This window comes from Anolis sagrei, chromosome X (genome assembly GCF_037176765.1).
Source record: "Anolis sagrei isolate rAnoSag1 chromosome X, rAnoSag1.mat, whole genome shotgun sequence".
Lineage (NCBI taxonomy): Eukaryota > Metazoa > Chordata > Lepidosauria > Squamata > Dactyloidae > Anolis > Anolis sagrei.
In genome coordinates this window covers 101,125,691-101,152,364 of record NC_090034.1, presented here as the reverse complement: position 1 = coordinate 101,152,364, position 26,674 = coordinate 101,125,691, and the positions used below count along the sequence as shown (strand labels likewise).

Here is a 26,674-nt window from a genome sequence, read left to right as displayed (position 1 = left end):
CAAATGCCGGCTGAGATCTTTTGGCACGGCACCCAGTGCGTCAATGACCACTGGGACCGCCTGTACTGGTTTATGCCAGAGCCTTTGCAGTTCAATTTTGAGGTCTTTATAGGGACTGAGTTTTTCCTGTTGTTTTTCCTCAATGCTACTGTCACCCAGAATGACGACATCAATAATCCAGATTTTTTTCTTTTCCACAATCGTGATGTCTGGTGTATGGTGTTCCAAAACTTTGTCAGTCTGGATTCAAAAGCATTATTATTATTGTTATTATTATTATTATCACAAAAGCACAGTATGTCACAGCAAACGAGATCTATATGCTGGATTTCATATCACAAAATCACAAGTCGAACACTTCCCAAGCGTCTAGGACTGCGTTATTATTGTTATTATTATTATTGTTGTTATTGTTATTATTATTATTATTATTATTATTATTATTATTATTATTATTACTATTTAGCCAAGAGGCCTGGACTATATTTTGGAGGATCGCCTTTTTTCCTATTTCATAGGAATTTAGCTTTCTTTTCCTATTTATATTTTGTATGTTTTTAATTATATATATAAATAGAGATTGAGTTGGCCTTTTGTGTCTGTGGCTTCAACGGCTGATATGGCTTTCAATGAAAGCAAATTTTGACAGCCCTGTCCTAGCGGATAACGCTCACTTGGGTTAATGGGAAGAAAAGAGGAGAGAAATATGATGAATGCAAAAGATAAATACAACCAGCTGGTGAATCCTGAGGGGACCAAGTTGAGGGAAACCCTTTTGTGGCTTTTATAGGAATATAATTCTCAGGAAATGTCGTTTGCCTACATGTCATTGACATTTCGTCTTTCTTTTCTGAAGAAAGGAAGTTTGGGCAGAGTGGGTGGCTATTAAACAAATGTGTCAGCTATTTAAAAAAAAGGAAAATATCTTGCTTTAAGAGAGCACATCTGGACGATAAATTCAAAATATGCTGACGGTACGATCTCATTACTGTCCAGGTTTCCCTTTCCCCCATTTCCTTATTCTATCTTGTGGAGATAAAAAGCAGGGTATATAGAAACAATATATAGAAACTAGTCCAATGTGGGCTAGGCAAAACTACGGTGAGGTGGATCTGGAATTGGTTAAATGGACGAACCGAGAGGGTGCTCACCAATGCTTCCTCTTCATCCTGGAAAGAAGTGATGAGTGGAGTGCCGCAGGGTTGCATCCTGGGCCCGGTCCTGTTCAACATCTTTATTAACGACTTAGATGAAGGGCTAGAAGGCAGGATCATCAAGCTTGCAGATGACACCAAATTAGGAGGGATAGCCAATACTCCAGAGGACAGGAGCAGGATTCAAAACGATCTTGACAGATTAGAGAGAGGATTGGCCAAAACTAACAAAATGAAGTTCAACGGGGACAAATGCAAGATACTCCACTTAGGCAGAAAAAAACGAAATGCAAAGATACAGAATGGGGGATGATGATGCCTGGCTCGAGAGCAGTATGTGTGAAAAAGATCTTGGAGTCCTCATGGACAACAAGTTAAACATGAGCCAACAATGTGATGTGGTGGCAAAAAAAGCCAATGGGATTTTGGCCTGCATTAATAGGAGCATAGTGTCTAGATCTAGGAAAGTCATGCTACCGCTCTATTCTGCTTTGGTTAGACCACATCTGGAATATTGTGTCCAATTCCAAGCACCACAATTCAAGAGAGATATTGACAAGCTGGAATGTGTCCAGAGGAGGGCGACTAAAATGATCAAGGGTCTGGAGAACAAGCCCTATGAGGAGCGGCTTAAGGAGCTGGGCATGTTTAGCCTGAAGAAGAGAAGGCTGAGAGGAGATATGATAGCCATGTATAAATATGTGAGAGGAAGCCACAGGGAGGAAGGAGCAAGCTTGTTTTCTGCTTCCTTGGAGACTAGGACGCGGAGCAATGGCTTCAAACTACATGAGAGGAGATTCCATCTGAGCATGAGGAAGAACTTCCTGACTGTGAGAGCCGTTCAGCAGTGGAACTCTCTGCTCCGGAGTGTGGTGGAAGCTCCTTCTTTGGAAGCTTTTCAACAGAGGCTGGATGGCCATCTGTCAGGGTTGATTTGAATGCAATATTCCTGCTTCTTGGCAGAATGGGGTTGGACTGGATGGCCCAGGAGGTCTCTTCCAACTCTTTGATTCTATGAAATAAATATCTGATATGCAGGATGAATTTTCATTCACTGGACCACTTTGGCACAAATACCCAATACGCCCAAATTTGTATACTGGTGGGATTGGGATGGGGGATTGATTTTGCAATTTGGGAGTTGTAGTTGCTGGGATTTATAGTTCTCCTACAATCAAAGTGTATTCTGAACTCCATCAATGATGGAATTGAACCAGACTTCGCACAAAGGTGTCCCATGACCAACAGAAAATACTGGAAGGGTTTGGTGGGCATTCACCTTGAGTTTTGGAGTTGTAGTTCACCTACATCCAGAGAGCACTGTGGACTCAAGCAAGGAGTAAGTATTTACTTACTTAGGCGATCCCTCGTTGGCCGAGTAGGATAGTCTTCCAGGATCAGTATTTTTGTGGGTCCGTAGGTGACCGTGGAGCCCTATTCTTGATCTGCATCTTCTCCCGCTGTGAGGGCATCAGTTTCCAAATGGAAGGGGGTCTTGGTCGGGGTTGGGTGAACATGCCTTCCTCTTGGCACGTTTCTCTCTTTCACCCTCCATTCATGCCTCTTCAAATTCTGCAGCACTGCTGGTCACAGCTGACCTCCAGGTGGAGCGCTCAAGGGCCAGGGCTTCCCAGTTCTCAGTGTCTATGCCAAGAGTTTTTAAGGTTGGCTTTGAGCCCATCTTTAAATCTCTTTTCCTGTCCTCCAACATTTCGTTTTCCGTTCTTGAGTTCAGAGTAGAGCAACTGCTTTGGGAGATGGTGGTCAGGCATCCAGACGATGTGACTGGTCCAGCAGAGTTGATGGCAGAGGACCTTCACTTCAGTGTTGGTGGTCCTTGCTTCTTCCAGCACGCTGATGTTTGTCCGCTTGTTTTCCCAAGAGATTTGCAGGATTTTCTGGAGGCAGCGCTGAGGAATCATTCCAGGAGTTGCATGTGACATCTGTAGACAGTCCATGTTTTGCAGGCATATAGCAGGGTTGGGAGGACAAGAGCTTTATAAACAAGCACCTTGGCATCGCTACGGATGTCCCGGTCCTCAAACACTCTCTGCTTCATTCGGAAAAATTGTGCACTTGCAGAGCTCAGGCGGTGTTGTATTTTGGTGTCGATGTTGACTTTGGAGGAGAGGTGGCTGCCAAGGTAGCGGAAATGGTCAACATTTTCTAATGTTACACCATTAAGCTGTATCTCTGGCATTGGAAAGGGGATGGCTGGTGACTGCTGGAACAGCACTTGGTTTTCTCAATGTTCAATGACAGGCTGAGCTTCTCGTAAGCTTCTGCGAAGGTGTTTAGAGTGGCTTGTAGATCTTCTTCTGAATGCACACAGACAACATTGTCATCAGCATACTGGAGTTCTATAACAGATGTTGTAACCTTAGTTTTGGCTTTCAGTCTGCTGAGGTTAAACAGCTTGCTGTCTGTCTGATAGAGTTCAGAGTGGGAAGTGGTGGGAAGTGTCCCATCAACAAGGTGAAGTATCATAGCGATGAAGATGGAGAACAAAGTTGGCGCAATAACACATCCCTGTTTGACACCTGATTCCACCTTAACTGGGTCACTGCTCTCCAAGACTGTTGCCATCATGCCATCATGGAGGAGCTGCAGGATGTTCACAAATTTGTTTGGGCCCCCGATTTTTTGGAGGATGGTCCAGAGAGCGCTGCGATTCACTGTGTCGAATGCCTTTGCAAGGTCAATGAATGCCATGTGCAGAGGTTGATTTTGTTCCTTGCATTTTTCTTGGAGCTGTCAGATATTTACATCCTGCATATCAGATATTTACATTACGATTCATAACAGTATGAGATAGCAACAAAAATAATGCTATGGTTGGGTGCAGGGGCGGCTCGTCCTTTACGCGAAGTAAGCGGTCGCAGAACACATTTTTTTGCCAGGGGCGCAGAGGCGCCTCTGTAAATGCCCCTCGACTGCCACTTGAGGAGCGCCCCCTCATCTTACAACAGCCCTAGCAGTCCAGGGGGAGCCTCGGCTTTCTTGCCTCGCTGCCGGGCGATCCTCTTCCCAAAGGGGCCGGGCCCTTGAGCCTCGCCTAGCCCCTCTCGTTCCTGCTCCACTCGGCCACCGGGTGCGTGAGCAGAGCCGGTGCTCAATCGTCCTCCGCGTTCGATCCCTTCCCCATGACCGGCTCCCTTTCCCGATCCCCCGGCGCTCCACCCGCCTCCTCTCCTCTCCCCAATCCGCGGGTGGGCCAAGGGGCGGAGCCACCACACCTGGCCCGCTTCGGGTGCGGAGGCGTGTCTGAAGACCCCAGCGTGCACACCAAAAGGCGCCTCTTCTCCTGACTTTCTCTTCAGCCATTGGGACCAAGAGAGAGAGAAAGAGAGAGAGAGCCCCTCCGGCTGGAGGTATCTCCCACCTCCGCTCCCTCATTTGTTTTTGCACCTACCTTCAGGAAAGGTTGACATCTCCATCTTCAGCCATTGGGACCAAGAGAGAGAGAAAGAGAGAGAGAGCCCCTCCGGCTGGAGGTATCTCCCACCTCCGCTCCCTCCTTTGTTTTTGCACCTACCTTCAGGAAAGGTGGGCATCTCCATCTTCAGCCATTGGGACCAAGAGAGAGAGAAAGAGAGAGAGAGCCCCTCCGGCTGGAGGTATCTCCCCCCTTCGCTCCCTCCTTTGTTTTTGCGCCTACCTTCAAGAAAAGTGGGCATCTCCATCTTCAGCCATTGGGACCAAGAGAGAGAGAGAGAGAGAGAGAGAGAGCCCCTCCGGCTGGAGGTATCTCCCACCTTCGCTCCCTCCTTTGTTTTTGCGCATACCTTCAGGAAAGGTGGGCATCTCCACCTCTCTCTCTCTCTCTCTCTCTCTTGGTCCCAATGGCTGAGGAGAAAGTCAGGAGAAGAGGTGACTTCTGGTGCACACGCTGGGGTCTTCAGGCACGCCTCCGGACCCAAAGCGGGCCAGGCAAGGGAGCAAGTGCGGCAAGTGTAGTTACTGGGATGTATAGTTCACCTACAATCAAAGAGCATTGTGAACTCCACCAAGGATGGAATTGAACCAAATATGGCACACAGAACTCCCACGACGAACAGAAAATATATATCAATGATTGGTTGGGGGGGGGGGGGCGGCGCCAAAATACTGTTTGCTTACCTTTGAAAATTACCTAGGGCCGCCTCTGGTTGGGCGTCACCACAACATGAGGAACCATATTAAGGGGCTGCGGCATGAGGAAACGTGAGAAACACTGATTTAGGGGTTAGGTCACAATATAACTAAAAAGGGAAATTTTGTTTCAAAATAGTATCCTGGCCGCTGGTGGCTTTTGCAGGGCTCCTCCAGACCGTCGATCATCGACAAAAATGGATTTTAAAATAGAAAAGGATTTTGCTGGTGACATCTTGTCCCCATCACTATCCCAGGGAGAGAATTAGACATATTTCGAACTTGCCTTTCTTCATAATTGTGAAGGAATTGTGAGATTCCTGTCAGCCATTTTTACCTCAGAATTTTAACTCAAATCCATTTTTTCTAGTGAAATTGAGTTCTGTTTTGACAATTTTAGACACACAACTGGGTCAAAACCTCTCTTTGTGAATATATTTATGATGAAGCATGCTTTTCTTTTATGTATTTTTCAGGCAAAAAACAAAGAAAGCGGGAAATTGGCTGCAATTAAGATTGTCAAGATGGAAGCTGGTGAGTTGAGAGGAAGAAGAAGCCACAAAATAACAACAACGACAGAACACAATTGGAAAATATCCAGAGAATTGGGTTTAATGGGAATCTTTATTTACATGAAAAGTACAGAAAGTGGCCTCATGGATCGTTTTTACCACAAAAATTCAAATTTTGTTTGAAAACACTGACTGGAAAACTCCATATATTTGCCACAGATCTAATTTGAGTCTCTTCATGTACAAAATGGAAGTGTTTTGAATATGTTCAGGAGAATATTAGAGGCAGCAAACATTATTTTTGGGTGTCATACTCTATTGAATTTTGAGTTAAATTATTATTATTATTATTATTATTATTATTATTATTCTGCTTTTTCCCTAAGGTTTGCATCCCAAAGTGGTTAACAACCTTAAAACTATACTATTAGAAACATGCAAAATATGAAAATAGAATTAAGTGTTACAATTATTAAAATAATTCAGTTAAATTGTTATTAAATAAGTAAAAAAATGTGAGGATTTCCCCCCCAGAAGCAATGTAGAAGAAACTGTGTTGTTGTAGGTTTTTTTCAGGCTATATGACCATGTTCTAGAGGCATTTTCTCCTGACGTTTCTCCTGCATCTATGGCAAGCATCCTCAGAGGTAGTGAGGTCTGTTGGAACTAGGAAAAAGGGTTTATATATCTGTGAAATGACCAGGGTGGGACAAAGGACTCTTGTCTGCTGGAGCTAGGTGTGAATGCTTCAACTGACCACCTTGATTAGCATACAATGGCCTGACTGTGCCTGGAATAAACTTTTGTTGAGAGGTGATTAGATGTCCCTGATTGTTTCCTCTCTGTTGTTGTGCTGTTGCAATTTTAGAGTTTTTTAATACCGGTAGCCAGATTTTGTTCATTTTCATGGTTTCCTCCTTTCTGTTGAAATTGTCCACATGCTTGTGGATTTCAATGGCTTCTCTGTGTAGTCTGACATGGTGGTTGTGAGAGTGGTCCAGCATTGAACAAAATGGGCATACCAAATCACCTTATCTCTCTCCTGAGGAATCTGTATAAGGACCAAGTCGCAACAGTCAGAACTGACCATGGAACAACAGACTGGTTCAAGATTGGGAAAGGCATACGGCAGGGTTATCTACTCTCACCCAACCTATTCAACTTGTATGCAGAACACATCATGCGATTTGCGGGAATTGTCAAATGCAAGGCTGGGGTGAAAATTGCTGGAAGAAACATTCACAACCTTAGATATGCAGATGACACCACTTTGATGCCCAACAGCGAGGAGGAGCTGAGGAGCCTTCTAATCAAGGTGAAAGAAGAAAGCGCAAAAGCTGGGTTGCAGCTAAACATAAAAAAAAAAACCTAGATTATGGTAACAAGAATGACTGACAACTTGGAAATAGAGGGAGAAAACGTGGAGGCTGTGACAGGGTTTGTATTTCTAGGTGTGAAGATTACTGCAGACGCAGACTGCAGCCAGGATATCAGGAGACGATTCCTTCTTGGGAGGAGAGCAATGTCCAATCTCAATAAAATAGTAAAGAGTAGAGACATCAGACTGGCAACAAAGACCCGCATAGTCAAAGCAATGGTATTCCCTGTAGTCACCTACGGATGTGAGAGCTGGACCTTAGGGAAGGCTGAGCGAAGGAAGATCGATGCTTTTGAGCTGTGGTGTTGGAGGAAAGTTCTGAGAGTGCCTTGGACTGCGAGAAGATCCAACCAGTCCATACTTCAAGAAATATAGCCCTACTGCTCATTGGAGGGAAGGATAGTAGAAGCCAAGATGAAGTCCTTTGGCCACATAATGAGAAGAAAGGAAAGCTTGGAGAAGAGAATGATGCTGGGGAAAAAGGAAGGAAAAAGGAAGAGGGGCCGACCAAGGTCAAGAGGGATGGATGGCATCCTTGAAGTGACTGGATTGACCTTGAAGGAGCTGGGGGTGGTGACGACCTACAGGGAGCTGTGGCGTGGACTGGTCCATGAAGTCACGAAGAGTCGGAAACGACTGAATGAATGAACAACAATTTTTCAAAACATATATAAAAGGTGAAAACAAAGTGTCACTTTGTAGTCACTTTTAAAGCTTACTTTATATGGCATGTTTAGAGGCACCTTGAGGTGGGTTGTTGTTGTTTTTGCTATTCTATACATCCTAAGAAAGGAGCTCCTGGTGGTGCAGTGGGTTAAAGCGCTGAGTTGCTGAACTTGCTGACCGAAAGGTCACAGGTTCAAATCCGGGGAGCGACGTGAGCTCCCGTTGTTAGCCCCAGCTTCTGCCAACCTAGCAGTTTGAAAACATGCAAATGTGAGTAAATCAGTAGGTACCGCTCCAGCGGAAAGGTAACAGCACTCCATGAAGTCATGCTGGCAACATGACCTTGGAGGTGTCTATGGACAACGCTGGCTCTTTGGCTGAGAAATGGAGATGAGCACCAACCCCCAGAGTCGGACACGACTGGACTTGGTGTCAGGGGAAAATCTTTACCTTACATCCTAAGATGTCTCATCTCTGCTTTTAAATATAATGAAACAATGAGCAACGAGTGAGTTATTTTTTAAAAATAGTGGAACAAATGATGAGTGATAAACATAATACCAAGTCAGAGGGGAAAATTACTTTTAAGACTTTCCAGGCTCTGGGAAATAACTAGCAAATAACAGGGGGGAAATTTAACATTTCTCAGGCCTGGTGTTTCTTACAGAACAGGGCAAAATACAGCTACATTCAAGAGAGATATTGACAAGCTGGAATGTGTCCAGAGGAGGGCGACTAAAATGATCAAGGGTCTGGAGAACAATCCCTATGAGGAGCGGCTTAAGGAGCTGGGCATGTTTAGCCTGAAGAAGAGAAGGCTGAGAGGAGATATGATTGCCATGTATAAATATGTGAGAGGAAGCCACAGGGAGGAGGGAGCAAGCTTGTTTTCTGCTTCCCTGGAGACTAGGACGCAATGGAACAATGGCTTCAAACTACAAGGAAAGGAGATTCCATCTGAACATGAGGAAGAATTTCCTGACTGTGAGAGCCGTTCAGTAGTGGAACTCTCTGCCTCGGAGTGTGGTGGAGGCTCCTTCTTTGGAAGCTTTTAAACAGAGGCTGGATGGCCATCTGTCAGGGGTGATTTGAATGCAATATTCCTGCTTCTTGGCAGACTGGGGTTGGACTGGATGGCCCATGAGGTCTCTTCCAACTCTTTGATTCTATGATTCTATGGTTTATGGAGGAAAGATGGGTATACCTTAATTAAGTAAATAAACACACATTTTCTCCAACTGTGGCAATGGTACATTTCATAGAAATCTAGAGTAAAGCGCAATTGTGAGAGCAAGTTTTGTCTCAGAATAATATGTTTCAGAGTCATCCTATCTGCCCTTTTCTCCCTTTTTAAATATCATTTCCTTTCTTTCCCTTTCGCGCGCACACACATATGCTTGTTAATTTCCTCTTTTCTCATTTTTCTAAATTAAGAAAAAGGAAGAAGAAAGATACCCTCTACTTTCCAAAGAAGATACTTAAAATGTTTATGTTTGAAAAGATGTGCACATCTATAACAATTTATGCCAGGATTAGTTTGGCCCGAAAAATATAATTGAACTAAAAATATAATTTCAATATTCTTCTTTTTCCTATTCAGATGATGATTGTGCCATTATTCAGCAGGAGATCCTGATGGTGAAAACGTGCAAACACCACAACATCGTTGCCTACTATGGAAGCTATATCCGGTGAGAAAAGAAAAAAAATCCCTCTGAATGGGGCCAGCCTGTTTCATGGCACCATTCCATTTTAATGTTTGTATTTTTTATGTTTTAATTGCATTGTGTTGATTTTTATTGTATACTAGCTTGGGAACCTGGCGGGGCCCGGGTTATTTGAGAAAGGCATTTTCTGTTTTGAGAAGTTTGGTAATATCAGTTTGGGAATGTGGTCTTTGGAAGTGAATGAAGGTACTGCAAGTCCCATTATCCATGGCAAGTTTGGTCCAGATCCATTATAGAATCATAGAATCATGGAGTCAAAGAGTTGGAAGAGACCTCATGGGCCATCCAGTCCAACCCCCTGCCAAGAAGCAGGAATATTGCATTCAAATCACCCCTGACAGATGGCCATCCAGTCTCTGTTTAAAAGCTTCCAAAGAAGGAGCCTCCACCACAGCAGAGAGTTCCACTGCTGAACGGCTCTCTCAGTCAGGAAGTTCTTCCTAATGTTCAGATGGAATCTCCTCTCTTGTAGTTTGAAGCCATTGTTCCGCGTCCTAGTCTCCAAGGAAGCAGAAAACAAGCTTGCTCCTTCCTCCCTGTGGCTTCCTCTCACATATTTATACATGGCTATCATATCTCCTCTCAGCCTTCTCTTCTTCAGGCTAAACATGCCCAGCTCCTTAAGCCGCTCCTCATAGGGCTTGTTCTCCAGACCCTTGATCATTTTAGTCGCCCTCCTCTGGACACATTCCAGCTTGTCAATATCTTTTTTCAATTGTGGTGCCCAGAATTGGACACAATATTCCAGATGTGGTCTAACCAAAGCAGAATAGAGGGGTAGCATTACTTCCCTGGACCTAGACACTAGGCTCCTCTTGATGCAGGCCAAAATCCCATTGGCTTTTTTTTGCCGCCACATCACATTGTTGGCTCATGTTTAACTTGTTGTCCACAAGGACTCCAAGATCTTTTTCACACGTACTGCTCTCAAGCCAGGCATCCCCCATTTCGTATCTTTGCATTTCGTTTTTCCTGCCAAAGTGGAGTATCTTGCATTTGTCACTGTTGAACTTCATTTTGTTAGTTTTGGCCCATCATCTCACTAATCTGTCAAGATCATATTGAATCCTGCTCCTGTCCTCTGGAGTATTGGCTCTCCCTCCCAAATTTGGTGTCGTCTGCAAACTTGATGATCCTGCCTTCTAGCCCTTCATCTAAGTCATTAATATAGATGTTGAACAGGACCGGGCCCAGGATGGAACCCTGCGGATGGCACTCCGCTCGTCACTTCTTTCCAAGATGAAGAGGAACATTGTTGGTTGTGTTCACAGTGCTCTCTGGATGTAGGTGAACTACAACTCCTATAAATCAAGGTCAATTCCCCCAAACCTGGTCATGGAGGTTTTACATGCCAAATGTAGTCCAGGTGTATTATCAAAGTGTCTTGGACCTGCTGGACCACATCAAGTGCTCTCTGTGTCTTGATGTAGGGTGAACTACAACTTCCATCCTGTTTATTATTTATTATTATTTATTTAGAGCTTTTATAACCCGGTCTTCTCAACCTCCGAAGAGGGACTCAGGCCGGCTAACAGCAGAAAATTAATACACAAATAGAATAAACATAATAGCAACATAATACATTAATGCAAAAATACATTAAAATACAGATCATACAATTACAAAAGCCAGGTCGTCAAAGTAAAATCACAAATTCATCACCATCCGCCAGTGTGGTCAGCCGTTATTGACTTGATCATCATTCTGCAAATGCTATGTTCCAAAGCCAAGATTTTACCAGCTTTCTGAAAGTCAAGAGGGAAGGGGCAGATCTAATCTCCAACGGGAGAGAGTTCCATAGCCAAGGGGCCACCACCGAGAAGGCCCTGTCCCTTATCCCCACCACACGCGATTGCGAAGGTGGTGGGACTGAGAGCAGGGCCCCTCCAGAAGATTTCTGGGAGTTGTAGGCCAAAACACCTGGGGACCCACAGGTTGAGAACCACTGGTTTAACCCATTGTGCTACCGGGGGTCTCCAATAATAATGATGATGATGAAGGTTCAAATCTCTGCTCTGCTGTGAAACCCATGGGATGATTTTGGGCAAGTCACACACTCTCAGTCTCAGAAGAAGGCAATGGCAAACCTCTTCTGAACATATCTTGCCAAGATAACCCTGTGATAGGGTTGCCATAGTCCAGATGTTGCTTGTAGGCATACAAGAAGAAGAAAAGCGGAGTTATGTCAGAGTCAGAGGAACCTACAATGTCATAGGGAGCATTGTGTGCTAAAATGATTTTAGCTTGGTGCAGCTGTTCAAGCCTCGTTTCCCTCCTTGCAGTCTTATCCTATACACCTGGCCCTTAATTCAAAGCATTTCCTCTGTTGTTTCACCAGATCGAACAAACTGTGGATTTGCATGGAGTTCTGTGGGGGAGGCTCTCTTCAAGATGTCTACCAAGGTAAAGCTGATTTTGTACTTCCTTCCTGTGAATGGACAGATTTGGATGCTCAGTCCTTCCTATCCTTTCTACCATACTCTGTAACATTTTGCACATGATGAAGTGTGGCCAAGGTAACAAAAAAAATTTAATGAGGACAGCAAGGAAAGAGTGCAGAGGTTTGCTTTTGCTGAGTCTGTCAGGAAGGACAAGATTTTGTGTGTCACATGATCCCAGGCATATTGGGATATAAAATTGACATAAAAATCAGTATTTACTGATAATAAATCATAAAGAAATGTATTTGATGTTGCAGCACATAAATCGTGCCTGCTGGCATGCATGGTTTGCAGTCTCAAGTGCTAGAATATACCCCATTGCCTCTCCTTTTTTTCTCCACTCAAGGTGGCAAGCTTCACAATTTTTCGTAACTCCCACATTCAGTTAGGGAATCCCAAATGGGATCGCAACCCACTGTTTCAGAAGCTTTAGAATCATAGAATCAAAGAGTTGGAAGAGACCTCCTGGGCCATCCAGTCCAACCCCATTCTGCCAAAAAGCAGGAATATTGCATTCAAATCACCCCTGACAGATGGCCATCCAGCCTCTGTTTAAAAGCTTCCAAAGAAGGAGCCTCCACCACACTCCAGGGCAGAGAGTTCCACTGCTGAACGGCTCTCACAGTCAGGAAGTTCTTCCTCATGTTCAGATGGAATCTCCTCTCTTGTAGTTTGAAGCCATTGCTCCGCGTCCTAGTCTCCAAGGAAGCAGAAAACAAGCTTGCTCCTTCCTCCCTGTGGCTTCCTCTCACATATTTATACATGGCTATCATATCTCCTCTCAGCCTTCTCTTCTGCAGGCTAAACATGCCCAGCTCCTTAAGCCGCTCCTCATAGGGCTTGTTCTCCAGACTCTTGATCATTTTAGTCGCCCTCCTCTGGACACATTCCAGCTTGTCAATATCTCTCTTGAATTGTGGTGCCCAGAATTGGACACAATATTCCAGGTGTGGTCTAACCAAAGCAGAATAGGGGGGGGGGGGGTAGCATGCCTTCCCTAGATCTAGACACTAGGCTCCTATTGATGCAGGCCAAAATCCCATTGGCTTTTTTTTGCCGCCGCATCACATTGTTGGCTCACGTTTAACTTGTTGTCCACGAGGACTCCAAGATCTTTTTCACACGTACTGCTTTCGAGCCAGGCATTGTCCCCCATTCTGGATGTGGAGCAAACTAGAAGTTTGGATGTAGGAGGCAGAGGCTTGAGGTTATACTTTTGGGTGGTTGGCAAGGAGGTGTGATATTGGGCAAGATTTGTGTTTGTGATCTTCAGTGTGTGCATATGTTGGAAGGGTTTGATGCTGCTTTCAAGGCTGGTCTTATGCAGGTGCTGCAGAGAGCAGCTGTTTAAAGCATGGCTGGACCTAAGGCAGACTGTTAAGCGGGCCTATTCAGGCTTGCATCCTGCTTGCTTCCAGATCAGTAAATGAGAGGCAAAAACATCCCCTGGGCTTGTAGAGATGCAAATATAGGCTTAGTCCTTCCTTCTCTCGTGTGATGGACTCCGTTTGTGGTGCATTTGATTAGTGGGGCAAAAGAGATTTGGAGTGAGTAAAACCTCCAAAAAGTCTCAAGTTGGAAGTCCTGATTAATCAGTCTTTCATCATCCCATTTTCTGTAAAAGGGGAAAACCTGTGCCTTTGGTCCTGATTTGATGGGGACGATCTTGATTACTCCTTCACTTTCCCTGCTTTTTCAGTAGTTTTAACATGTCCCAGTTTCTTTGTTATTTTCATCTTAATAACAACACTTTATTTATATTCCACCCTTCTCCCTGAGGGGACTCAGAGCGGTTTACAAACACAGGCAAACATTCAATGCCTTGGGCTGTTGTAGGTTTTTTCGGGCTATATGGCCATGCTCTAGGAGCATTCTCTCCTGACATTTCACCTGCATCTATGGTAAGCATCCTCAGAGGTTGTGACCTCACATATGTGAATATGTACAAGATTTTTGGCAGATTATACAAAATGAGTCAAATCAAATACTAGGAAATGAGTGGGTCATAACAAAGGAAATGGCGGTATTAGGGAAAAGAGAGGAAATGGGAAATAAAAGGGAAATAAAAGAAGCAATAATAGAATGTGCACAAGCAGTAATAGTATTAGGGTGGAAAGATAAATCAAAATGGACAGTAAATAAATGGTACCAATATGTGGTGGAGCAAATGGAATTTGAAATTATGAATATGAAATTAAATGATTTAAAAATCAATGAAAATAGAATGAGAGAAATAGAAGATAGATGGAAAAGGGTAAAGAACTATATTATGAATCATTCCGGAGATCAAGCCATAGAAAATAAGATACAAATGTTATATAGTATGCAGGACGGAAATGTATAAAAAAGATATAATGATTGTCTCAAAAAGAAATGAATATGTGAAAGAAAATAATCCTCGAGTTGGTGGTGGGAATGGTAAATGTTTTGTGGGTGCACGGTATGTATTTTTTGTATTGTAAAAATAAAAATTCGTTTAAAAAAAAAGACCTAACATATAGCCCAAAAAACCTACAACAACCCAGGGATTCCAGCCATGAAAGCCTTCGACAATACATTCAGTAACTTGTTACAATGAAATACAATGACACAGAAATGCACAGGAAAAGGCTTCTCCTTTCATTTCCGGTTCTGGAGGTAGTGCTCATCTTCATTTCGAAGCCTATGAGCTTGCGTTGTCCATAGACGCCTCCTGGTTGTGTGGCCAGCATGACTGCATGGAGCGTCTTTTGCCTTCCCTGCCAAGGCGGTAGCTATTGATCTACTCACATTTGCATGTTTTCTGATTGCTAGGTTGACAGGAGCTAGGGCTAACAGCAGGAGCACACCCCGTCCTGCGGATTTGAACTGCCAACCTTCAGGTCAGCAGTTCAGTAGCACAAGGGTTTAACCCAGTGTTTCTCAACCTTCCTGATGCCGCGACCCCTTAATACAGTTCTTCATGTTGTGATGGCCGTCAACCATAAAATTATTTTTGTTGCTACTTCACAACTGTAATTTTGCTATTGTTATGAATCATCATATAAATATCTCATATGCAGGATGTATTTGATACAAATATGTGATATGCCCAAATTTGAATACTGGTGGGGTTGGGGGGGGGGGGAACTCCCATGATCAACAGAACATACTGGAAGGGTTTGGTGGGCATTGACCTTGAGTTTTGGAGTTGTAGTCCACCTACATCCAGAGAGCACTCAAACAATAATGGGGCTGGACCAAACTTGGCACAAATACTCAATATGCCTAAATGTGAACAGTGGTGGAATTTGGGGGAAATAGACCTTGTCATTTGGGAGTTGTAATTGCTGGGATTTATAGTACACCTACAATCAAAGAGCATTCTGAACTCCACCAACAATGGAATTGAACCAAACTTGGCACACAGAACTCCCATGGCCAACAGAAAATACTGGAAGGTTTTGGTGGACACTGACCTTGAGTTTTGGAGTTGTAGTTCACTTACATCCAGAGAGCACTGTGGATTCAAACAATGATGGATCTGGACTAAACTTGGCACAGATACTCAATATGCTCACATGTGGACACTAGTGGAGTTTGGGAAAAAGAGGCCTTGGCATTTGGGAACTGTAGTTGCTGGGACTTATAGTTCACCTACACTCAAAGTGCCCCTTGAATCCCACCAATGATAGAATAGGGCCGAACTTCCCACATAGAACCCCCATGATCAACAGGAAATACTGCAGGGATTTGGGAGGAATTGACAGTGATTTAGGGGAGATGTAGTTCACCTACCTCCGGAGAGCACTGTGTTCCTAAGACCATTAGAAATATGTGTTTTCCGATGGTCTTTGGTGACCCCTCTGACACCCTCTCACGACCCCCTCAGGGGTCCCGACCCCCAGGTTGAGAAATGCTGGTTTAACCCATTACACCACCACAATGCATTAGTTGCTTACATGAGCTGAAAACGCAAACTAATTTGCACCTTGGTAACTCAGGAGATGGAAGAGAAGGGGAGAGATGCTGAATTCTGGCTTTTCCTATTACTAAACTGTTGCATCCTCTGCTAGCTTGTGGGTTATTTCTCGTGGATAACTTTTGCTATTTTGATTTCACTCTGGTATCACTCTGTGCCGCAGTGTTCATCTGTGAAATGTTGAAAAGTGTGAAAAAAGCTTTACTTATTTCTCTTCAAAGGTTGGGGAAAATAGTTGAGAATTTACATCCGTAATCCTTCTCCTCTTCCACTTTTATACGCTCTTGATGAAGTCTTGTGTGGTTGGAAGTGAGGAGGTTGAATACCAGACAGACAATTTGGAAATGGAGAAATGAAGCTGTGTGTGGTCAAATCACATTCTCTACCAAATCAGGTGACACCTATCTCAAAGGAAGGAATGCCTCTGCCTAGAGTCCTGTTCCGTCTTCCAGGAGCATAGTTTGCATTACCTTTTAGTTGCATGGGATAGTGTTCCTTTGCATTTCCCCAGGGCTGCTACAGAGCCAGCAGCACCCTGGAAGTTAAACAGTATCAGAGTCTGCAAAGCCAGCCTGCAGGCCCCTTTGCAGCTATTGGTTTAGAAAAGTATCTCTTTGGGTCTAGGGACCGCCTTTTTTCCTGGGTTGAGATCTCCATTTTGGAATCTCCCCTGCCTCTTTCAGTGTAGAGAAAGAAAGCTTCAGATGTGCTGTTGGTCAGGCAGGGAGCTCTGAAAAAATCATTGTAAGTACAATTGAGTCTTAATTGAGGATTGAGTTATATAGATAAAGAAGCTAATTGAGATACTATAGAAAGAGAGGCAGATGTGGAACAAAAAGTTAAAATATACGTATGCTATGGACTTGAAGGAGAACTGGTTTAAAATGTTCCACAGATGGTACATCACTCCAAAAGAATTAAGCCATGTGTATAAAAATACATCGGACAAGTGTTGGAAATGTGGTGGAGAAGTAGGTACATTCTGTCACATGTGGTGGACTTGTATGGAAACAACCAAATATTGGTCTTTAATCCATGAGGAAACACAAAAAAAATTAAACAAAAAGTTTAAGAAAAAATCAGAATACTATTTGTTGGGCTTTACTGACTCAGAACTACAATTGGATGAAAATGAAGATAAATTACTGACTTATGTTACAACAGCGGCTAGAATTATTTTTTGCAAAGTTTTGGAAGAAAGAACAAATTCCCATGGTGGATGAGTGGGTGGACAAGGTAAAAGAAATAAGAGACATGGATGAGTTAACTTTTTTGTTAAAGAAAAATACCGGGAAATCTATAAAAAAGACAGACTGGGTTCTCTTTTATGACTATGAAAAGAATAGAAAAGAAACAAAGAAGAGGTAAATAATAATGAAACAAAAGACAACAAGATCCTGAGATTGGAATGGAAGTCATTTTATTTTATTTTTATTTTTTTGTATTTTTGTATTTTTTTTTCCTTTCTTTTCCTGCTGTTTTATTTTTTTCTCTTTTTTCTTTAATTAACTGTATTTCCTACTTTTCTATCTTTTTCTTGAATATTCTCCCTCTTTCCATGTATGTATGTTTTAAACTGTTTAATAAAAATCTATTTCAAAAAAAAAAAAAAGAAAAGAAAGAGAGGCAGATTGAGTACATTGTTTTAAATTGTTTTCAATTGTGTTCAATTTTAGCCTGTTCTTGTAAGCTGCTCTGAACCCCAGGGGAGTGGCGGCATATAAGTTCAAATAATAAATAAATAAATAAATAAATATTGGGTCTAATTGAGAACTGAGATAAAGAAAAGCCATTGAGATATAATTGAGTTATAGATAGCAACTGAGATATAGAAAAGTTAATTGAGTAACTAAGTCATATAGATAGAAAGAAAGATAGAGAAGCTTATTGAGTCATAGATAGATATTGAGTTATTGAATATTATTGAGCATTACTTCCTCTCCAAAGCTAACCTTGAGCTGTAGATAGGGAAAAACCTGTTTTTTCTAACCATAGCAGCTCAGTGTTAGGGTGAAAGGATCCCAGGATATTTTCTACCATTTGGGGAAGAGTTACCTCAGTAACTGAAGGAAAAAGAAAGAAAGATCATCTCTATGGTTTCACCAATTGACTGTTTTGTTTGTAACTTTGATAAGCTGTGCCAAGTCTGCAAGGACTTTGAGAAATAAATATTCTGTTTTGATGTTCCAAACCTGAAGTGGCCTCATTTGCTGAGAATCTTTGAGCTTCTAAAGAAAGACCACCGCAGTCCACCCAGACAAAGAGAGAAGCACGTCTTAGTTTTAATTTTATAGGATCTGGGTGTGACGTCACAAGTCCCCTCCCACCTCCATTTGCTGATATGAGTTTGCACTGTTGAGTCTGTTTCTACTACTTGCAGAAAATCCCATAATATCTGCTTTGAACTGGAATATATGGCAGTAATTTGAGTGTGTTGGCTCCCATCTCCCTTCCGTCTCATATAACACAAGCAGAGTATCAACAGCATCACAGTAACCCACCAAGAACCAAACACTGACCACAAACCTCTTTTCTCATTTTCATTTGGGTGGTCTGTTACTTATTTACTTCCTCCTTTCCGTTTGCAAGCTTCTTCTGTCCTAGGTGATCAGTAAAGATCAAAATACGTGATTGTGGCTGCTGTGACCTTCTAAGCACAAAACATGTAATGTTGCACTCAGCTACTGTTAATTTCCTATGAGAAAAGCATCACCATTTGCTTACTCTTGTGTCATTTGCCTCTATAGCTACTGGACCCTTGACAGAGCTGCAAATCGCTTACGTATGTCGAGAAACATTGCAAGTGAGTAAGACAATATCGATCTGCCTTGTACAAGTCAGAATTATGATCTAACTAGTCCAGGTAGGGGCTAAATGTGACCAAGGGATACATGAATGCATATAATGAAAAGTATGGGACAGACAAAGTGTGTTTCAGAATTGTAGCAAAACATCTCACATCATAAGACAGACCTTGGCCATTGTACGAGGCTTGAATGAAAAGTAATGCCTCCACCTTTGTAACTCCTCAACAGATGGCACTACTGGTATGCGTCAGGTACTGGTTTGTTCAGTAGACTCTCCTCTACAGTTCCATTTTGGTGGGAAGCCTTAGCATTGAATGGCTGTGTAGTTAAGGTAGTAAAGATAAAGGTTTTCCCCTGACATGAAGTCCAGTCGTGTCCAACTCTGGGGAGTGGTGCTCATCTCCATTTCTAAGCCGAAGAGCCGGCATTGTCCATAGACACCTCCAAGGTCATGTAGCCAGCATGACTGCATGGAGTGCCGTTACCTTCCCGCCGGAGCGGTACCTATTGATCTACTCACATTGGCATGTTTTCGAACTGCTAAGTTGGCAGAAGCTGGGGCTGACATGGAAGCTCACGCCGCTCCCTGGATTCAAACCTGCGACCTTTCGGTCAACAAGTTTAGCAGCTCAGTGTTTTAACCCACTGCGCCACTGGGGGGCTCCTAATCCAATTCAAATCAGATAATGTTGATTTTTTTTCAGCTTTGAGAAATTATTTGGCAGTCTCCCTGGGATCTCTCCGGGGCAGAAAACCTGTTGATCCCTAAATAGCCTCTCGGGCACATAGGGGGCATTTTGGCCAAATTTTAAATCCCTTTCTTCAGGTCATTTTAGGTCTGGAAAAGGCCTGTGAACAAGAGGGTGCCCCCCCCCCCCAAACCCACCTCTCATTTCATGGTTGGTAGAATGTGTGGTGTGGTAATGAAAATCATGCATAGTTCACATTTTATCAGTCCACACACTGTCTTGCCAGAAAAAGAAAAGCCTAGAGAAGACAATGATGCTGGGGAAAGTGGAAGGTAAAAGGAAGAGGGGCCAACCAAGGGCAAGATGGATGGATGGCATCCTTGAAGTGACTGGACTGACCTTGAAGGAGCTGGGGGTGTTGACGGCCGACAGGGAGCTCTGGCGTGGGGTGGTCCATGAGGTCACGAAGAGTCGGAGACGACTGAACGAATGAACAACAAAATGCAGAGCAACACATACAGCCATGTGAACAGTTACATTGACTCACACAGTGTCCTTTTGAGAGAGATTCAAAATGGTCTTTTGGTGTCCATGTGGAAAATCCCCTTCCAGAAGCTCATGAAGCAAGAACTGTCTCTCTGTGCAAGTACCTGCACAGATCAAGCCTAAAAATGTAACTGTTGCCAAAACTCCCAGGCTCAGCTAGCTCCCCAGGCTTTGCATTTTACAGTTAACACACTCACCAAACTGATTTCTTTATATGCTCCAACAGAGTGAGCTGCAGGTAAGTATGTAGTCAGCTCTTTTCTTATAACTAGACTCAAAAGTAGTGACATTATTTGCAGGAGCAAGAAGGTCCAAGCCATATGAAGGGTATTGGGTCTAGGAAATTTGTAATAACAGTTTCCTTGACTGTTTCATCAGGTGGATTTTAAGAGCAGTTGGATACATGATGTTCTTTTTCTTCTAGGGTCTTTCTTATCTTCATAACCAAGGGAAGATCCATAGAGATATCAAGGTAAATAAGAAGATCCTTGGAAATTTCATAATTACTGTATATACTTGAGTATAAGCTTAGTTTTTCAGCCCCCTTTTTTAGGCTAAAAAATCTCCCCTCGGCTTATACTCGAGCCAAGGTTATTTATTATTTTACTCTGCTATTAGTATTATTTTTATTATATTTATTTTATTACTCTATTATTATTTTATTATATTTATTTTATTATTCTATTGTTATTATTATTTTTTTTACTCTATTATTATTGATATTATTGGGCTGAAAAGGCTCACCTCGGCTTATACTCGAGCCAAGGTTATTTATTATTTTACTCTGTTGTTAGTATTATTTTTATTATTCTATTATTATTTTATTATATTTATTTTATTACTCTATTGTTATTATTACATTTATTATTTTACTGTATTATTATTGATATTATTACATTTAAATTATTTTACTCTATTATTTTTATTACATTTATTATTTTGCTCTCTTTATTATTATATTATATTATATTATATTATTATATTATTATATTTATTTTATTACTCTATTATTATTGCCTTTATTATTTTACTCTATTATTGTTGATATTATTACATTTATTATATTACTCTCTATTATATTTATTATTTTACTCTATTTATTATTGTTACATTTATTATTTTGCTCAATTATTATTAGAAGGCTACGTAAGCACATTTACATTGAAGAAGGCTAGAATAATGGTTTAATCAGAGTTGGGCAGTCGTATGTAAATATTCAAATACTGATGCCTCAATTAATGTAATTTTATTGGTATCTATTTTTATTTTGAAATTGACTAGTATCTGCTGCATTTCCCACCCTCGGCTTATGCTCGGGTCAATACATTTTCCCAGGTTTTTTGGTAAAATTAGGTGCCTCAGCTTATATTCGGGTCGGCTTATACTCGAGTATATACGGTATGTCTCTGCTTACTGAAGTGGTTTCCAGACCACTCCAGACCAAATGCATCCAAGCATTTTGGTCTTCAGAAGCCCTTGCTAGTCCTACCTTTCAAAACATCTGGAGGACCAACGTTTGGCTTCTTACACTTTCTCAGTAACACTAGCAATTGGAAGGGGACCTTGGTCACCCAATTAAGTTGATTAGCCCACCCTAAAGTTGATGACAAATGAAAACATCCGTTGTTGTTTACCCTTTACAGGGGAATTAGTTTCTGTGGTTTGCCACATGAGATGAGGCAGTGGCAGCCACACGGTTGTTTTTGGAGTTTTCAAAAGAGAACTGAATCCAGAAAAGGGAGAACTAGCAACGAGCGTGGAGAAGAACCTTGTTAGATTCCACAATCTTAATTAAAGTAGTCATTTTGCACCTCCGCAGTGTCAAAGCAAGCTGAAACATACTTCACCTTAAAAATTGTCACATTTAATTTGGAGACACGATGATGTGTATCATATAATGTGGTCATAGTGGTTCACGCCCTTGTTACATCTCGAATAGACTACTATTTATTTATCGTGTCAGGGACAACCAGACCATTGTATTACATTTCTAACAGAACAAAACAAACAAACAGATTAAAAAAAACACAAAGTTTGCAAGCTTGGTAGTTGATTAAATGTCTTTTGACCAGTATCTGGCCACTCGGAGTGCCTCTGCTGTTGCTGCAAGGAGGTCCTCCATTGTGCATGTGGCAGGGTTCAGGTTGCATTGCAGCAGGTGGTCAGTGGTTTGCTCTTCTCCCCACTCGCATGTCGTGGATTCCACGTTGTGGCCCCATTTCTTAAGATTGGCTCTGCATCTCGTGGTGCCAAAGCGCAGTCTGTTCAGCGCCTTCCAAGTCGCCCAGTTTTCTGTGTGCCCAGGGAGGAGTTTCTCATTTGGTATCAGCTATTGGTTGAGGTTCTGAGTTTGAGTCTGCCACTTTTGGATTCTCGCTTGCTGAGGTGTTCCAGCGAGTGTCTCTGTACATCTTAGAAAACTATTTCTTGATTTAAGTCGTTGACGTGCTGGCTGATATCCAAGCAGGGGATGAGCTGGAGATGTCACTGCCTTGGTCCTTTCACTATTGGCTGCTACTTCCGGGCGGATGTCAGGTGGTGCAATACCTGCTAGGCAGTGTAATTTCTCCAGTGATGTAGGGTGCAGACACCCCGTGATAATGCAGCATGTCTCATTAAGAGCCACATCCACTGTTTTAGCATGGTGAGATGTGTTCCACACTGGGCATGCGTACTCAGCAGCAGAGTAGCACAGCGCAAGGGCAGATGTCTTCACTGTGTCTGGTTGTGATCCCCAGGTTGTGCCAGTCAGCTTTCGTATGATATTGTTTCTAGCACCCACTTTTTGCTTGATGTTCAGGCAGTGCTTCTTGTAGGTCAGAGCACGGTCCAGGGTGACTCCCAGGTATTTGGGTGCGCTGCAATGCTCCAGTGGGATTCCTTCCCAGGTCATCCTCAGAGCTCGGGATGCTTGTCTGTTCTTGAGATGAAAAGCACATGTCTTTGTTTTAGATGGATTAGGGATCAGCTGGTTTTCCCTGTAATAGGCAGTAAGGGCACCTAGAGCTTCGGAGAGCTTCTATTCTACCATCTCAAAGCTCCCTGCTTGAGCGGTAATGGCACGACCATCAGCATAGATGAAACTCTCTGTCCCTTCTGGCAGTGGCTGGAATAGACTACTGCAACGCGCTCTATGTGGAGATTTACTTATTTAGGGCTTTTATATCCCGTCCTATCTCAACCTCCGCAGAGGGACTCAGGACGGCTGACAAATGGGCATCTGTGGTGCCCGCATCAAAACATGAATATACAATTTAACAACAATATAATAAAACAGCAATATAAGCAGTATAAACAGTATAAAACCATATGAAAAAATAAAAGCAGTATAAAAACAGACAGCAGTCAATGGTCACCGATTTAAACATTATCCAGGGGCAGTTCATCAGTTCTATATAGCTCAGCACGTTAGCAAGTCAGCCTACTCTCCAAAAGCCTGATCCCATAACCAGGATTTTACATGTTTCCGGAAGGACAAGAGGGATGCATCCGATCTAATTTCACTCGGGAGGGAGTTCCATAGCCGAGGGGCCACCACAGAAAAGGCCCCGTCCCTTGTCCCCGCCAAACGGGATTGCCACAACGGGAGGACAATGAGCAGGGTATCCTCAGATGATCTTAGGGCCCTAGGTGTAGCGTAGCGGGAGATAAGTTCGGACAAGTAAACTGGGGGGACTCAAAGTGGTTCACAACATAATAAAAGGCAAAAATTCAATACAAGACATATATAAAAGTAATACATAACATATTGCAGTCAGACTTCTGGAAACTATAATTATAAAAAGACCAAACTTTGAAAGGTTTTGCTCAATTTATTGTAGAGGAAGATAAAAAAAAAGAATACTCTCTGCTTTGCGAGAGAGACTCCTCTCCCCAGATCACGCCACCTGACTGCTTCTCACTTTCAATTTGCGTATGTGTGTCACACACAGTTCACCAGTTGAATATGTCTTTTTGTGTTTCAGGGAGCCAACATTCTCCTCAATGACCATGGGGAAGTAAAACTGGGTATGTATAAGTATGTGAGCCATGTATACGTATAGGAGAGGAAGTCATAGGGGGGAGGGAGCAAGCTTGTTTTCTGCTGCTCTGGAGACTAGGACGTGCTTTGAACTACAAGAAAGGAGATTCCATCTGAACATTAGGAAGAACTTCCTAACTCTGAGAGTTGTTCAGCAGTGGAACTCTTTACCCCGGGGTATGGTGGAGGCTCCTTCTTTGGAGGTTTTTAAACAGAGACTGGATGGCCATCTGTCAGGGGTGCTTTGAATGCAATTTTCCTGCTTCTTGGCAGAATGGGGTTGGACTGGATGGCCCACGAGGTCTCTTCCAACTCTATGATTCTATGTTTCACAGGGCTGATGCACATTTGGGTGCTTCCTTCATTCACTCACCTAAATATTGTGAGGTCTTGATTGTGGGCTGAATGAAGCCTCTAGGATGCCTTTGTACATTTGACACCCTGCCCCCTTCATACACAGAGTGATTCCCCAAATAAAGCATCCATCCTGCTCAATACACCTCAATACTCTCCAACAGGTGGAACTGATTCACGTCCTGTACGAAAGGCTTCTCTGTGTGAACTGAAATAGAGGTTCCCTTTTCCCCTCCTTAACCCAGAAAAAGGGGCGGAACTAAAGAACATAATGATAGTTGATGGGTCATTGGCCCCATTATTGCAAACCAAGGGAAGCCACCTTATTGCAAAATGCTTGGAACTTTGGAATACATGCGAACACTCAATAGAAAGGAAAAGAAGTTGGAGCTCCTGGTACAGCCGTACCAGCACAGTGCTTCTGAGGCCATTTGTCCTGAGGCCATTTTCTGAGGCAATTTATGCAATGCTTTTGATAGGAAATAAATAAACAAATCCACAGTATCTGCTTTGAACTGGGTTATTTGAGTCGACACTGCCATATAACCCAGTTCAAAGCAGATAATATGGGATTTTATACAGCTGTGTGGAAGGGGCCCCAGTGCACTCAGGCAAAAGCAAACAGCTGTTGCCTTTCCTAGCTTTTGTGTCCTTTCAAATTAATACCTTTTGCACTCATGGCTACATGTGCCTCTCTAGGCATGGGCAATCCATGGTTCTATAGTACTTACAAAACTAAAGTTCTGGTGGTGAAAACTAGGGGGCGCTGCTGCTTTGCTTCCACAGTGTTGCTAAAGTTCTGGTGGTGAAAATTTCAGAACTCGAACAAAACTTTCAAAATTTCATTATTTTGTTATTTGCAATTTTTATGATAGAATCAATTAGGAACTGACATTAATAATGACATTTTGAAAGTTTTGTTTTGAGTTCTGAAATTTTCACCACCAGAACTTTAGCAACACTGTGGAAGCAAAGCAGCAGCGCCCCCTAGTTTTCACCACCAGAACTTTAGTTTTGTAAGTACTTTAGAACCACAGATTGCCCATGCCTACTATTTACCATATTTATATCCGTCCTTTTTCAACCCTGGAGGGGACTCAAGGTGTCCTTACAACAGGCAGCAATTTGATGCCATACAGACATATAGCAAATAAACAATTACAATTAAAACCAATTATTATTAAAATCACGCCATCCAAAACAGTTCCATTTGTCAATCACATTGATTCGTAGTCACATATTGCACTTTTCAAATCAGTCTTGTATTTTCATAGGTTTTTTTTCAGGGCCACGATTGAGTTGTTTCAGTGGAAATGGGGGTGGCGATGCTTCTGTTTTTGTATAAAATATAGACAGATTAAGTATGTCAAAATGCAGTGTTTCTCCATCTTGGAAAAGCTACCTTTTTGAACTACAACTACCAGAATTCTCCAACCAGTATGGTCAGATTTGTTGGGGGATGTTCTGGGAGTCATAGTCCAACCTGATAACTTTTCCAAGCTTTTGAGGCCTATCTTTGACATCTAACACTGTTTTGTGTTGAGAGGTTTCCCCAATCTTTCTCATGTTCTCTGTTTCTCCTTACATGCCAGCTGACTTTGGTATCTCAGCTCAACTCAGTGCTACCTTTGCCCGGAGGATGTCTTTCATCGGTACACCTTACTGGTAAAAAAAATAAGAAAAACATCCAGCTATTTGTTTCCTTTTCCAAACTTAGCAAGTGCTGTCTGTAAATCGGGTGTGATCATTGATATGAGGGCAATCTTGAGATTGGATGTTTCCAAATTGATTATTACCTTTTGCAAATATTAGAATCTCATCGCACTAGAGCAGTTTCTCAACCTTCCTGTGCTGTCACGCGCTATTATCTATTAACAGGACGTGCTCTCTATATGCCCAGCAGGATGCCGGGGTGCCTCGGCTGAGAGGCCCTATGAATTTCCCCATACAACGTCTTTAGAAGCTTAGAAAGTTTAACGAAGTTCTTTACTGGTGCTTAAATCTTCAACAAATCAATCAAATACTTCTTCGATCTTCAACATACAGACTAAACACTTTAAAACTCCGGAAAATTGGTGGCTTTCTTAACTTGCCCACAATGGACAGGCAACTTGCTTCATGAACTGTTTCTTTCTTCTATAAGGGAAATCCTTTGACCCCTCCCTGGGCAATCTGATTTTTTGGCTTTACTGGTGTGGGGGCCCTACTCCGGTTCCAATTTGCTTTATGGCTAGCCCGAGTGGTCCTTACCAGGCAAAGTCTCTGTGTAGATTTTCCAAGACAAAGGAAGTCCTTTTCCTTCCAGCAA

General features: G+C 42.6%; 1 protein-coding gene across 1 annotated transcript in view; it reads left to right on the top strand.

Annotated features, from left to right (window-relative positions):
* Positions 1-26,674, top strand: part of LOC137094955 (mitogen-activated protein kinase kinase kinase kinase 1-like) — a 69,019-nt gene that overhangs the window by 5,835 nt on the left and 36,510 nt on the right. The window contains exons 2-8 of the mRNA XM_067460985.1: positions 5,762-5,819; positions 9,442-9,532; positions 11,907-11,971; positions 18,697-18,752; positions 20,416-20,463; positions 23,957-23,999; positions 25,959-26,031. Coding sequence (XP_067317086.1) covers positions 5,762-5,819; positions 9,442-9,532; positions 11,907-11,971; positions 18,697-18,752; positions 20,416-20,463; positions 23,957-23,999; positions 25,959-26,031 — 434 coding nt within the window. The remainder of the gene's footprint in view (positions 1-5,761; positions 5,820-9,441; positions 9,533-11,906; positions 11,972-18,696; positions 18,753-20,415; positions 20,464-23,956; positions 24,000-25,958; positions 26,032-26,674) is intronic.